Genomic DNA, 15,289 nt, shown 5'->3' on the forward strand with positions numbered 1-15,289 from the left:
CTCGATCGAGGTTAGGCTTGGCACTTACTGGGTACCGATTGTGGTGTACTCATACTATTCTCTGCACATATTTTTCGTATGCAGATCCAGGTATTCCTTATCAGCCGCACTATCAGTGAGCCGGGACAGCTTTGGAGACTTCAAGGCATATCTGCTACGTCCGCAGACCTCATAGTCCCCTTTTACTCTTTCTCATGTCCATTATCTTCTGTATTTTTCCTTTGTTAGACTTTGATGTATAGAGACACTAGATTTTCCTTTTGTAGTTTGTGATTCACGATATTTCGGGTTTTGGGATTGTTGTAAATTTTTGAATAGTTGGTTAAATTTATATTTTTTTTATTTCATTATTCCGCAAAATGTTAGGCTTCCAGCTTACCTAGTTGTAGAGACTAGGTGCCGTCACGACGTCACACGGAGAGAAAATTGGGTTGTTACAAATAATCATAGTTCTTCACAAAGGAAACTCTTCACTAAAACAATTAAATAATAACACACATTAATTAGACTAGCTAGTAGCATTCAAATAGCTAGAAGTTCCATTACAATTTTATGGTAATGATATTACATTTGGAGTCCATTTATCAAGTTCCGCAGTAAATATCTCAGAGTATTCACATCAATAATTGGTTTTCCAGTTTACAATCAAGTAATCACGAATAGTCTTATAACGTAACGTCACATTGTCACCTTTCTGTAATTTTTGAAGAAAAAAAAAATAGTTTCCTTCCAATACCAATCATTAGTAAGCTGAGGGTCGAGGGATATTATCCAGTATTTTTGACTCTACTGGAATATGAACCTAAGAGCTCTATGTTTCCAATTTATTTCATTGACTACTATGTCACATCGTGGATGCACCCTTTCTCTTCCCTATGTAAAATATATTTTTTTTAAAAAGAAAGATTGTGGGCTGCAAAATAAAAAAACAAAACAAAACAAAAAGATGGTGGGCTGCAAGTTTACCTTTTTCCTTGTATAAGATAAGGTTTGATTTTGGATTTTCTTTTCTGTTTCCCTATTGTAGTCTTCCTCCGCTCCCTCAGAAGAAAAGGAAAAAAATCTTCTTTTTAATAATAAGTGGATTGTCAACACGTAAATTCGGGTTTCGACAATCTTTATCGAAGCATATATACCAGAAGTACTACCTTAACGTTTAATGTTACCCAAAATTTTAGGACATGCTGACAGGCGAATAAATAGTTTTTCCATATCCATCAGTTGATAACCTTTCTATGTGTAAAAAGATGATGAAGGATACGTGAAACTCTCACAACATCTCGTTTAATTGTTGAAAGTAGTTGATATTTTGTATACATTTAGTTTTTATATGTACCAAAAATATTATTGTTTCTTAAAGTAAGTTAAACATAGGCACATAAAATATTGGAAAAGAGGGAGTAACAATTAACCAACAAATTACCATGAGTTCTGAAGAAACCACATTAATTAATGATGGCAAAAACAAAAAGAACCATAGCTATGAACTACAATAAGCTAGACAGATACATAGGGAAAGAAAATAAGAACATGGTACTAATAGAGCCTAGCATAGACTAATTAATAATCCTAGTCCAAATTTAAAAGACATTGGCAACAGTCTCAGCAAACCACAATCTTGATTTGTCCATCAAATCAGGGCTCAAGCGAACCATGAGCACACAAAACTCCCTCTCATTCAAGCAACCATCTCCATCCAAATCCCCTTCCCTTAACATGCACATCAGCTCATCATCACTCATTTCCTGCAACCCTAGCAATGCTGAATTCTTCTTCAAGCTCTCAAACGTGATTACTTCCCTCTCCTCATCCATCAGCACCCGAAACCCGTTTCGAAGCTCCTTCAAGAACCCTTCTGACCCGAGCTTCTCCACCATTGACGGGAAGAAATCCTCGAACACTACGTCACGTCCCAATGCAGCCATTAATCAGTTGAAGCTTCGACTAGTACGATATATATATATATAGGCTTATAATTAATCAGCAGATTCAGATGTTTTGTTAATGAGAGGATCTAAGGACTCAATATGCATATATATAGTGTATATGTAAAAGGTGGTGATGACCTGGAATAATAATAATAATAATGGATATGAAGAAGAGGAAATTTTCGAGATGCAAACGAAGGTACAGAAAGAGGATAAAAAGGGATGGTGGCAAAAAGCATCGGTGGGGGAGTTTTCATGCATGGTGGGGGAGACTGGACTAGTTTCGTGGAAGTTACATGGAAATTAATACTCTCTGTTCATATGTGATGGAGCGTCTTTTATTTTTGCAGAAAGAAACATTTTTGGATTTGAAGGGCAATTTCCTATGACTGCCGCAACAGACAACATGCATGTACGTACCTTATTTACTCCATTTAGTATGCTCACCACTTCTACATTATTTTTTGTCTCAATCACACCAAATTCTTATTCTTTTGGAGTTTTTCTTTTCAAATTTTCTTGTATTTATATTGCGACAGTGTGATAACCACAATGATTGTACGAGAATTTGACAAACAAATTCCCTTATGTTTGAGTAGGTCTAAGATATAGTCCAAATATACTCTTTGAGTAATTTTGGTCCTTTAAGTTTGTTAAAAATAACACTTTTGATCCCTGTCAAATAGGGGTGCTCATAAAAATTCAAAAAACCGAACCAAACCGACCAAAAAAAATCGATACATTTTTGGTTTGATATGGTTTTGGTTTTGAATTTTAAAAACGAACAAATTTGGTTTGTTTTTAATTTTAATAAAAGAAATAACCAAAAAAAAGAACCAAACTGACTATAGATAGCTTTTTAAAGTTTATTATTACACCTATATATATGTATATATTTTTATACAAAGTTTCTAAATTTTTGGGGTACATAGTAATCGTTTGCACTTTTAGTCTAGTTCTTTGTTATTATAATAATCTAGTTTTTTGCATTTCCATTCTAGTTATAGTTTTCTTTTGCTACGTACTAGAATCTATTTTATGTTAAAAATAATCTATTTTTAATTGAGTCTTCAAATTATTTATCACTATTTGATTTAATTACCATCAATATATCTTAGTAATTGATAGATCTCTCAAAGAGCAATTGGTTTAATAGTATTACGTATAAAATGTAGTGGCCGAAATATGTATTTGATAGTGTATGTCTCATCTTTAAGAAAAAATCGATAAAAAATCGAAAAACCGACAAAAACCTACATATATTGAATCGATAAAAAATTGACTTAATTGGTTTGGTTTGATTTCAATATTTTAAAAAATGGACTTACTTGATTTGGTTTCTTTTTAGAAAAAAATCGATTCAAATCGAACCATGAATACCCCTAGTGTCAAATATTTAATAAATTTTTGCTATTAAATTTAGCGGAAACTTTGAAAAAATATATTCAAGAAACACCACGAATGTCCCATCAAATTCCAAAAACCCCAACATAAAAAAACTACCTTCAGAAACCACAACTTAGAGTATTGCACTCTCTCTAATCCATAATAAGTAATTTTTTGGCTTTTGGAACACCCTTAAGAAAATACCAAATCCTAGAAAAAAAGAAGATATTTTGACTAAACTACCCTTACTTAAAATTAGCACATTGTTAACTTCTTTTTTTTTCTCAACAACATATTGTTAACTTGACACACTGGGATTTGTAAACAAAGGGCAAAGTCTGGAAAAATAAAGTTAATTCCTTCTTGATTATGTAAAAGGTAACTTATTTTGGATCAAAATAAAAAGGTCAAAAAATTACTTATTATGGACCGGAAAGAGTATTAGACACCATAAAAAAAGTGTAACAGAAATTACTTTAGACGTACCATAAGGGACCATTTTAGTCATTTTGTCACAAATATTTTTTCAAACTTTCTTTGAGCCCAATAATTCTTCCATTCCAGCAAGAATGACGAATTGATTGACGTACTAATTTTTATTTTGAATTCCGTGTATAAGTTTGAGATTTATTTTTAGAAATTTAAATATTGAAATATATTACGTAAAATTGTTGTCGATCAAAATTATTTATCGTTATCAATATTTAAAATTTAAAAACTGTTCAACGTTCTCACATAGAGTACTGTTATTCCTTTTGGAAGGAAGGAGTACTTTATCTCAGTTCAATCTAGCGAAAATGCCTAATTCACCTATATGATTGACGGGTGATATTGAATATTCAATTCGTATTTGTTCCAAATATAAATTTACAACTTCTCTTTAATGTCAAGTTAGCTAATGGCTATATAATATTGAGATTGCTTATGATAGAACAGCATATACAATTTTATATTAAGCTGACTTCTCATGTCTTTTTTCTCTTTTCTTTTAATCTGTTATATTCAAGAAATTTTACTATACCTATAAACCAACCCATTATTGCCAGCGAAATCCCAAATCAATGATATCTTATTTGCCAGCTAAGTGAGTCGCAATTAATTGAGGACATATATATTTTCCTTTTATTTTTTTTAAATTGTTTTTGACATTCTTCTCTAGTTAGCAGGTTTTTGAATTCAAATTTGTGAAGTTGCTACTTTTTTTCCACCTGAAGTTGCATCTAAAGTTCGAATAATGACCTGATTACTACTATTAACATGTACTGGGAACACTGTCTTTTTAGTCCAGTTGCGTTATTGCTCATTGATTCTTTCAAAATTATTCTTTTCCCAACTAGCACAATGTATTGGGTTACGAGCAGCAACATGGATTTTACACTTCCGTAGAATGGAGTATATATATATATATAGACGTCTAACATTGTATGTGAACTTACCATTCCATTATTCGTTAGAGAAGTATAGAATAAGATACAAGGCTTTCTACATCAAGGGAGTTAGTTGCACCGAGGGTATGACCTAACGGTCAATGAAGTGGATGAAATCTTTCAGAACAGAACACGGTTCAAATTTATTAGAGATGAAAAAAACACTAGATAGTTGTTGCCTTTTTGGCATGAGGTAGCAAGTATTGATTTCTACATAAAGGGTCGGGAGCCTCTAATTGCTATATTTCGCAAGGATTTTCATTTTTTTTTGGGTTGCTAAAGAGGATATATTATGGATAGAAAATAAATATTGTAGTACATATTTTCTGGAACCAGTCCAGTGACTTGGTTCCTAGTAGATCTTGAACTTAGAAACAGTTAACAAAAGATGGAGGAGGAGTGAAAGAGACTATATTTCACAGAGTTCACACATAGAAAGTAGATGCTATTTCCATTTCTTTCTTCTTCTGAATATTTTCCCCATCTCTTTTTCTTCATTAAAAGGCTTTACAAGCCGAAGATGTAGCGCTAGGGAATGCCATCCCAAAAAAACAAAATCAAAAATCTTTTAAAGCTATGACTTAGAGTAGTGAGTGATCTTCATTGAGTAGAAATAAGCCAATATTCCTCTCTATCAATGAGGAATAAAGACGTAATCTGTGGACCATTAATGAAGGTGATGATCGGGACACTGAAGTAGCAAATTCCAAGTCGGCTTTAATTTCTCTTGAATGATATGTGATGATTGGTAAAACATGAGGAGAAAATATATTCTCTTTCCTTTTCTTCTTTTGCCTTTTTTATTTAGACATGCAATTTCAAAATAACAATAACTACACCGATCCGATACACGCTAATTAATAAAAACACTATTGGTACAATGTACAACTCTTTATAGTATTATTAATGAAGTTGACACATAGACAGAAGTCCTATTGAAAAGGCTGTTAAATTGTTGATGAAGTTGACACATGGGAAGTTTCCTACCCATGTTATGTTGTGGTGCCGAGATTATGTTGACAAACTTATTCTAGTTTAGGATAGCTCAATCAAATATGCTCTTTCTACTTCTTTTGTGAATTGGATTCACATTGAGAGACTATACTTGTTGACATTTATATATTAGCACGGGAGTTTCCATACCGTTGATTTTGTTTGGTAAGCCTTCCTGAGCTAATTGTCAATTACTAAATAATCAATGTGTAGAAATCCAACTTGGCGGCTCAACAGATGCATCTGATCCAGATCAACAGCTGATAAAGACGAAATTTATACAGTCAAACATACTGTAGAGAAGAAGTGTGAGAAAATATCAAGAAATCACAGCAAATATAGGAACCTCCATTTCAGCTTATATTCAATTAAGTAATTCTCATGCAATTGGCAGAACAAAACATCATAAGCAATGAAATTAAGCACTAGAAAGATACTTCTATTTCGAGCTGCTCTTGTTCTGGTTTTTTACATAGCAAATGCTTCAGACACCATTAGCACCAACAAAGCCCTGTTAGATTCAGAAACTTTAGTCTCAAATGACAAAAAATTCATATTCGGGTTCTTTAGTCCTGAAAATTCGACGAATCGTTATGTTGGTATTATGTTCAATATCCAATCACCAACTGTGGTATGGGTAGCCAACAGAGACAAGCCTTTACAGGATTCTAGTGGAAGAGTGACAGTATCAGAAGATGGCAATCTTGTAATCTTGAATGCACAGAAGAAGAGAGTATGGTCATCTAATATTTCAACAGCTGTGCGAAATTCTACTGCCCAGCTCTTGGATACTGGGAACTTAGTTTTGAAGGACAATTCCACTGGCAGAGTTCTATGGGAAAGTTTCCGGGATCCTTCAGATTCCTTCTTGCAGTACATGAAAATTGGGGTCGATAAGAGTACTAACACGACGAATCTGCTGAAATCATGGAAAAGTCCTTTGGATCCATCTGCTGGGAGTTTCTCAGCCGGTATTCAACCTGAAACGGTTCCCCAGATTTACATATGGAAAAATGGGAGACTCCCTCATTGGCGTAGCGGTCCATGGAATAAACAGATTTTCATTGGAGTACCAGACATGACTTCTTTCTACCTCAATGGATTTGATCTAGTAAATGACAACAAGGGAACCGCATACCTCTCCTTTTTATACGCAAATCAGGCTGAGATTGCCTATTTCACCTTGAACTCAACAGGGTTTTTGCATCAGAAATATTTGGATCCTAGGAAGAATGATTGGGAAGTGACATGGGAAGGTCAGGTAAGCGAGTGCGATTTTTATGGAAAATGTGGGCCTTTTGGAAGCTGTGATCCTAGAAGCTCACCAATCTGCTCTTGTTTAGGGGGATTTAAGCCGAAAAGTGAAGAGGAATGGAGGAAAGGAAACTGGACCAACGGATGCATCAGAAAGACTGCATTAGAGAATGAAAGAAACAACTCTAACCTTGAGCAGGGTAAGCAAGATTGGTTTCTGAAGCTACAGTCAATGAAAGTGCCAGATTTGGCTATTTGGGTGCCTTTTGTGGATGAAGATTGTCATAAGGGTTGCTTGAGGAATTTTTCCTGCATAGCTTATTCATACTACATAGGCATAGGATGCATGCATTGGGAAGGAATCTTACTTGATGTCCAGAAATTCTCCACAGGCGGGGCAGATTTATTCCTTCGCCTTGCATACACTGAGCTTGGTAATACCTTTTTCAGAACTATAATATATGCTAGTATAAAACTCTGCAATTGCCAAAAACATATGTATAATGGAAACTATTTTTGGAATGCAGATCAAAAGAGAGATATTAAAGTAGCCATTGGGATCATAGTACCAGTAGGCTCAATAGTTCTTGCCATTTTTGGATACTTTTCATGCAAATATTTGGCTAAGCACAGAGGTAGCAATCTAATCTGTAACATTAGGAAATCTCCAGTAGCTTTAATCATTCATTATCAGTTTATCTCTAATGTGCTCTTGAATCAGCAAGGAAGAAAAAGAGAGAGCTCTTATTACGAGAATCATCGCCAGACTTCTACAAGGAAAGCATGGTTACAGATGACATCAACCAAGCTAAATTTGAAGAGCTGCTTGTATACAACTTTGACATCTTAGCAAGTGCAACTGACAATTTCCACTTGTCTAGCAAGCTTGGGCAGGGAGGTTTTGGTCCAGTTTACAAAGTAATGTTCTCTGTCATTGCGTCATTTATTATCTTTTTCAGAAAAGAAATTGACGGAATATAACTACAGGGAAAATTGCCAGAGGGACAAGAAATTGCTGTGAAAAGGCTTTCACAGTCTTCTGGTCAGGGGCTAGAGGAGTTCATGAATGAGGTTGTGGTAATTTCCAAACTTCAACACCGTAATCTTGTTAAACTCCTTGGCTGCTGCACAGAAAGAGGAGAGAAGATACTGGTTTATGAATACATGCCAAAAAGAAGCTTAGATGCATATCTCTTCGGTTAGTTGATTACCATTACTTACCATAGTGTCTAGCTAAAAAGGATATTGTTTGAAATATTCTCAAACTTACAGGTTCAACCCCTGAAGAGAAAGAGTTCCTTGATTGGAGTAAACGTGTGATCATCATTGAGGGAATTGGTCGAGGCCTTCTTTACCTTCACAGAGATTCAAGGCTAAGGATTATTCACAGGGATTTGAAAGCAAGCAACATTTTGTTGGATGAACAACTGAACCCGAAAATTTCAGATTTTGGCATGGCAAGGATTTTTCCAGGCAACCAAGATCAGGCCAACACAGAGAGAGTTGTTGGTACCTAGTAAGTTCGTGTATCTTTGTCTTTATCTTTTCATGATTGCAAAGAATACACAAAGTAAACATTCAAAAATATAACATGATGCAGTGGTTACATGGCACCTGAATATGCAATGGAAGGAAGATTCTCAGAAAAATCAGATGTTTACAGTTTCGGAGTTTTGTTACTGGAAATTATTAGTGGAAGGAGGAACACTAGCTTTCACCGAGATGACTGTGAATTAAGCCTTCTAGCATATGTAAGTTCATATGAAAATTAAGCTCCTACTACTTTTTATGAAATGACAACTTTTCATAATTCAAGTTTCCATTGTGTTGTCAAATGCGCTTGCTCTTCAGGCATGGAAGTGTTGGAACGAAAACAACATTGTCGAATTGGTTGATCCCAAGATAATAGATATGCAGTTTGAAAGGGAAATTCTGAGATGTGCACATGTTGGGCTATTATGTGTTCAAGAATATGCAGAAGATAGACCAAATGTTTCGGTGGTTCTATCTATGCTCACTAGTGAAATTTCTGATTTGCCAAGTCCTAAACAACCTGCATTTACAACAAGACCGAGCTGTTCCGAGAAGGAATCTTCTAAAACTCAAGGCTCTGTGAACACAGTTAGCATTACCATTATGGAAGGACGATAAGACATTTTAGCATTTTAATTTGGGCATGTATTTTATTCCTTCCCCTGTAATTAGTAAATTGTTTTAGTTCTGCACCCTCCACAAACACACACACACAACGCACAGGGAGAAAGCAATGCTATATTGTTTGATAATAGAATCCATATCCAAGCAAGAAGATAGCAAAGACTTCAAACTCAAAGTTGTTAAGCAGTAGCCTAAAAAGATGTGTTTCTTGAAATTAGAGAGTTCATCTACTACTAGATTTGGAGTTACCTTTCTTTCATGGGGAAAATGACTTCCGTTACAGCTATCTTAACGTTTAATTTTAATATCAATTGTTCCGCTCAACACTTTAAACATTATTATCATTCTTTACTACAATTCCGAAACCGCCTTTATGTCTTTTTGAAGTTAGGGGTAAGGTTTGACTTACCCTTTCTACCCGATTGTTGTTGTTGTAATCTTCAAAAGTGGCCACATTAAAAGTAAGAGAAAAATACTGACCTTTGGTCTTGGGGAAAAAAGGCATTTGTTCGTATAGTTCAGCTTCTCATATCCGATACTAATTACCGCCGCATCCAACTGAAATATATATAGCGTGGCTGGTCAGGATCTGAAACCTCTGCATTTTAATCTCCTCATTCAGGTTTTGATTTTGACAAGTCGAGAGTCCATTATAAATCTGCTTTCATTATTTTAACCAACTTAGCCACCGTTCATATTAGATAATTTTGCAATCGAATGGATAGTATAATATGAGGCTTTTGCATCTATACCAGGATTTGAGGTCACAATTGAACTTATACCCACTTAGCAAAAACAATTGCAAGCCTACTGTATACGGTTAAAACCGGACTCACCCGATTTTATATTTTTCCAAGACGGGAGATTGCATCGAAGGACGGCCTCGTAATGGAACAGACTAAATCACGAGGACTAGGTACCGAGTTCAGAACCGAGGTACCGGTCGAGATCGAGACTAGTAGCGATCGAAGCCAAACAAGACAGACATCGAGTAAGATCGAAGATAGCACAATAACAGAAAGGCGAGATATCCGTGACTGGTCCAGGATCATAGCGTAAACCTCGGTGATTGGTCGATGATCATGGCGTAAATCTCAGAACGGATCAAATCAGAAACAGTTAATTAGATAATCATGGAATTTCCTTCTGTAATTAGAGTTATACCATAAGTAGAACTCCTCTAGTATATAAATGGGAGTGTGAATCATTTGTAAGGCAGATTGTTCTCGCATAAACAAAAACCAATATAACGCTCTCTCTTTAACTTATAATCTCGTGTTCATCATCTTGCCTTATTTTTAATTGCTTTGGAATTATTCAGTTCAAGGGCACCCTAGCTCAAGGGTTGAATTCCATCTCAACACTGGTTTGCTTTACTTTATAGTTGGTTTCTATTATTAATCTTCACATTTATCAATTTGTATTAAGTGAAATCACGTGTCCTTGGAACCATATTATAAGTTTAATTATTATCCAATTTTAAGGGTAAACAGTTTGGCGCCCACCGTGGGGCCTAGGATAATAGTGATTGCTTAATACTGATTACGATAACACACACTGCTTTACACTTGTTCTCGTAAGAAGCTTTGTTTTCAGGATAAACATGTCAAACTCACAAACAACGCCTACACACGGTGACAACAACCTCGGATTTCACGGGGAAAATGACAACATAGCCACCCTAGGAATCGAGGTGTCTCAGGCCGACCTCGAGGGATCACAATTGCAAATCCCGCCGATGTCAGTTCATACGTCGCCCTAAATGCAAATTTAGGCGTTGAGCCCGAAGGTAGTATACTCATGGAAGTTCGATTAGGTGGTCGATGTATGCAGGGCGGAGAAGATGGTAGAGTTAGCCTCCAATTGATATTCGAAATGTTACAGGCTCAACAGGTCTCTATAGCACAACTACAAAATCAACACCGAACACCGAGTAGGATCGAACCAGAAATCGTTCAAAGGACTGAGCCTGTGCTGGAAAGGTCGAATGCCAACGAATCGGGGACTGACCCCGCCATTATGAAAATGTTCGAGGAGCTCACTAAACGGATTGAATCGGGAGAAAAGAAAATCGAGGTAACTGACAAGAAAGTAGAGACATACAACTCCCGGGTTGACAAAATACCGGGGGCACCGCCGATTCTAAAGGGCATGGATTCAAAGAAATTTGTACAGAAGCCTTTCCCTCCAAGTGCGGCACCTAAACTGATTCTGAAAAAATTTCGAATGCCGGAAATTCCCAAGTACAACGGTACCACCGACCCTAATGAGAATGTCACTTCTTATGCATGCGCAATAAAAAGGAATGACTTGTGATCTGTTGTGGAAACTCACTTAAGGGCCAGTCACAACTAAAGTTCGAACAATTGACCCCACACTCTGGGACTTCCATCTAAAAAATTGACATGATCAAATTACTAAAATCTCGAGACTGTAATACCTTAAAAAGGCAACGCTCGATCTTATAGGCCGCCCCACTCGGGGACTAATACTTCGAACAAGTTCGAAGTATAACAGGGGAACAAGCCCAAAAGGCGAACCCCAAGATTAAGGCTACGGCCAAATTAATATGGTTCGGAGACGTGCGATTTTCGTTATAAAACAAGCCTTCGAATATTTTCATAAACCGGTTAAAAAGGCTACCCTCAGCTGAATTACTATGGGTATCGATAATATCGACCCTTTAAAACCCTAATTGGTACAAAGTCGCTCGTTGAAAAGGCTCGATGCCTTGCCCGAGTCCTTCCTCGAGATCTCCAAGTCGCTCAGGCTGGTAGCATCTTCGACTTCAATAAAGTAATCATGGAAGGGATCGCTCCTTCGATGTAGAGGGTCTTCAAGGCCCGAGCCTCTTGAATAATCTCCTCGAAAAATGAGGGGAGCATCGGAAAACCTCCAATTTCTATTGCCCCAAGCGGATCACTTGGGGCATTCTTTCTATCTCAAGGGGCCTCGAGATCAGTCCCTACAGTCGTACCCACCGTTGGCTTATTATGGTGGGAGGCATCTTCAATCCTCGATGACTCGGGTACTTCGCCCGAGTCCCTTCCCAAGAACCCCTCATCTCGAGACGGAGTCTCTACAGTCTTCACTGATTTAATGGGTTTTGGGGACTCGGTGATCATTCCCACTCGGGCCACCAGCCCAGAGTCGTCTTCTTCCTCTTCTTCGCAGAGTCTTCGGTCAGGAGGATGATGTTCTTCCTCGGCTTACGAGCCTTCTTCTTCTTAGGTTCTCGATCCTCGGAGGTTGAGTTCTTTTTTCTCTTTTTTTCCTTCCCCAGTTGCGGTGCCGGGATCGAAGTCTCCTCCTCACCAGATAAGGGCCTCATGACAGCATCTTTACCAAGGCCTATATGAAAGGAAATTAAGTAAGAAATGCTTTAACAAAATCATCAAAGACGTAGAAAGGGGGCTTACCATGAGTTTTGGCCTCCCATCATCCCTTTGTTAAATCCCGTCATGAGCGCTCTACATAAGTAGAAGTCGAGGCCAGGTCCCGAACCCAGCTCTCGTGGTTAGGAATTGCACCGGGTATCCAAGAAACCGCTACATCACGGAAAAAGATATCGATGAGAAGAAGCAAAACAATTAATATGAGCAAACAAGGGGATTGTACTTACGCTTCATATTCCATTTCTAGGGAAATGACATCTTCTCGGCTGGGATTAGGTCAGAAGTCCTAACTCGAATGAATCGGCTCATCCAACCTCGGTCCTTGTCCTCGTTTATGCTCAAGAACAGCCCTTTGGTAGCCCGGCATTGGAGTTTTATTAACTCGCCTCGATATAGGTGGGGGGCTGTACAACCTGATAAGGTGGTCAAGGGTGAAAGGCGTCCCCTCGACTTTGCTCATGAAGAATTGGAGCATAATTACAATTCGCCAAAAGAAAAGATGGATTTGGCCTAGGGTCATTTGGTATTGACGGCAAAAATCAACAATGACGGGGTCGAGAGGGTCCAGCGTGAAAGTGCAAGTGTAAACACTTAGAACCCGTTCCACGTGTGGTGATATCCTCTTCGGGGGTCGGGATCACCACATCTTTGACCTCCCAGTTGCAGTCTTTCTTTACTTGCTTAAGGCATCCCTCGGTTATCGAGCATATATACCTCGATATTGGCTCGCATCCACCAGGAATCGACGAGGCCTTATCAGTTTTAAAGTCGAAAGTGAGAACGCACCTCCCGGGAACACACTCCCCAGGGTGCGCCTCCACCGGTGTTTTGTCGCCGGCTGGCCACGATGAAGAAGCGTTTTCCTTTGAGGAACAGTTTTTGACATTTTCTCCATTTGGATTTGAAGTTAAAAATAGATGGAGATGGTAAGGTTTGGTGTTCTAAGAAGAGGTTAGCAGTAAAAATCGTAGATCTGCAGATGAAGAACTTAGGAGATGTAAAAAGCTTTGGAGATTGGAAATTTGAAAGTAAAAGTTTAAAATGTTGAAGAGAGGAGCTATTTATAGATTTCACAACGACGGTTCAAAATTGGCGGTGGCCGACCATAGACTGACGCATATTTAATGCCTTGGTAATTGTACAGAAGGGAGGTTTAGGTCACTTCCGTCACGAGGATGACGTCATGACAGGTCGAGGTTGAAAAATCGAAGGTTCAATTCGTTTCTTGTCATTACACTCCAAAAAAGCGAGGGGACTATCCGTATACGGTTAAAATCAGGCCTACCCGATTTTACTATTTGACCAAGACCGGGAGATTGCATCGAAGGACGACCTCGTAATAGAACAGACTAAATCACGAAGACTAGGTACCGAGTTCAGAACCGAGGTACCAGTTGAGATTGAGGCTAGTAGCGATCGAAGCCAAACAAGACAGACATCGAGCAAGATCAAAGATAATACAATAACAGAAAGGCGAGATATCCGTGACTGGACGAGGATCATAGCATAAACCTCGGTAACTGGTCGAGGATCATGGCGTAAATCTTAGAACATATCAAATCAGAAACGGTTAATTAGCTAATCATGGAATTTTCTTCTGTAATTAGAGTTATACCATAAGTAGAACTCCTCTACTATATAAAGAGGAGTATGAATCATTTGTAAGGCAGATTGTTCTCGCATAAACAAAAACCAATATAATGCTATCTCTTTAACTTATACTCTCGTGTTCATCATCTTGCCTTATTTTTAATTGCTTTGGTATCAGTCAGTTCAAGGGCACCCTAGCTCAAGGGTTGAATTCCGTCTCAACACTGGTTTGCTTTACTTTATAGTTCATTTCTGTTATTAATCATCATATTTATCAATTTGTATTAAGTGAAATTACGTGTCCTTGGAACCATATTATAAGTTTAATTTTTATCCAATTTTAAGGGTAAACACCTACCCAATTTACGATCAACTTCAGACTTATCGGGTTTGAAGTTAAAAAACAAATTAGTCTAGAGTGAAAAAATTACACTTCAGATGCACTTAAGGCCAAATAGGTATGACGTGCAGCCAATGGTTTCATGCACTTATTAAGGCCAATAAGTCTGAAGTAAAAAATTACACTTCAGATGTACTTAAGGCCAAAAGGTCCGAAGTGCAACAAACGTTTTCCTAAACTGAAGGCCAATAAGTCTGAAGTGAAAAAAATTCACTTCAGATGCACTTAAGGCCAAATAGGTTTGAAGTGTAACAAATGGTTTCATGTACTTAAAGTCAATAAGTGTGAAGTGAAAATTTTCACTTTAGATGGTCTGAAATGCAACAAACGTTTTCCTACCACTTCATGCCAATAAGTCAAGTGAAAATTTGAACTTCAAATGCACTCAAGGCCAAAAGGTCTAAAGTGCAACCAACGTTTTCATGCAATTAAAGTCAAATAGGTCTGAAGTGCAAATTGTCAAGAAATAAAAATTTGTTCTTTGAATTTTAACAATCCAGTATACGATTTAATACCTAAGTCTACTCCAAATGAGATCAAATTTGAAACATAACCTCCAAATATCATCAAGAACAAACACAATCATCAATTTGTCAAAACAATGATAAATCTAACGAACTCATTTTACAATTAAGAAAAAAAAGAAAAAGAAATTCTAAGCAATAGTAAAAAAAAAATAAAGCGCCACAACAACTCACCACTGTAAAATATCATAAACTATCTTAAAATATGTTATAAAATGCCATAAAAAAATCATTG

At 37.2% G+C, this 15,289-nt stretch overlaps 2 protein-coding genes across 2 annotated transcripts; one reads left to right on the plus strand and one right to left on the minus strand.

The window, feature by feature from the left end:
• Nucleotides 1-1,580: 1,580 nt before the first annotated feature.
• Nucleotides 1,581-1,925, minus strand: LOC104092862 (calcium-binding protein KRP1-like). The gene has a single exon (XM_009598574.4). The coding sequence runs from the start codon at nt 1,923-1,925 to the stop codon at nt 1,581-1,583; it is 345 nt and encodes a 114-aa protein (XP_009596869.1).
• A 4,221-nt stretch (nt 1,926-6,146) lies between these two features.
• LOC104092942 (G-type lectin S-receptor-like serine/threonine-protein kinase At1g11330) lies at nt 6,147-9,404 on the plus strand. Its single transcript, XM_070195637.1, has 7 exons — nt 6,147-7,422; nt 7,516-7,623; nt 7,710-7,906; nt 7,976-8,186; nt 8,261-8,504; nt 8,589-8,739; nt 8,840-9,404. Exons 1-7 carry the CDS (start codon nt 6,147-6,149, stop codon nt 9,137-9,139), a joined length of 2,487 nt encoding a protein of 828 aa, XP_070051738.1. The 3' UTR covers nt 9,140-9,404.
• The last annotated feature ends 5,885 nt before the right edge of the window (nt 9,405-15,289 follow it).

Source organism: Nicotiana tomentosiformis, chromosome 2 (assembly GCF_000390325.3).
Source record: "Nicotiana tomentosiformis chromosome 2, ASM39032v3, whole genome shotgun sequence".
Taxonomy (NCBI): Eukaryota; Viridiplantae; Streptophyta; class Magnoliopsida; order Solanales; family Solanaceae; genus Nicotiana; species Nicotiana tomentosiformis.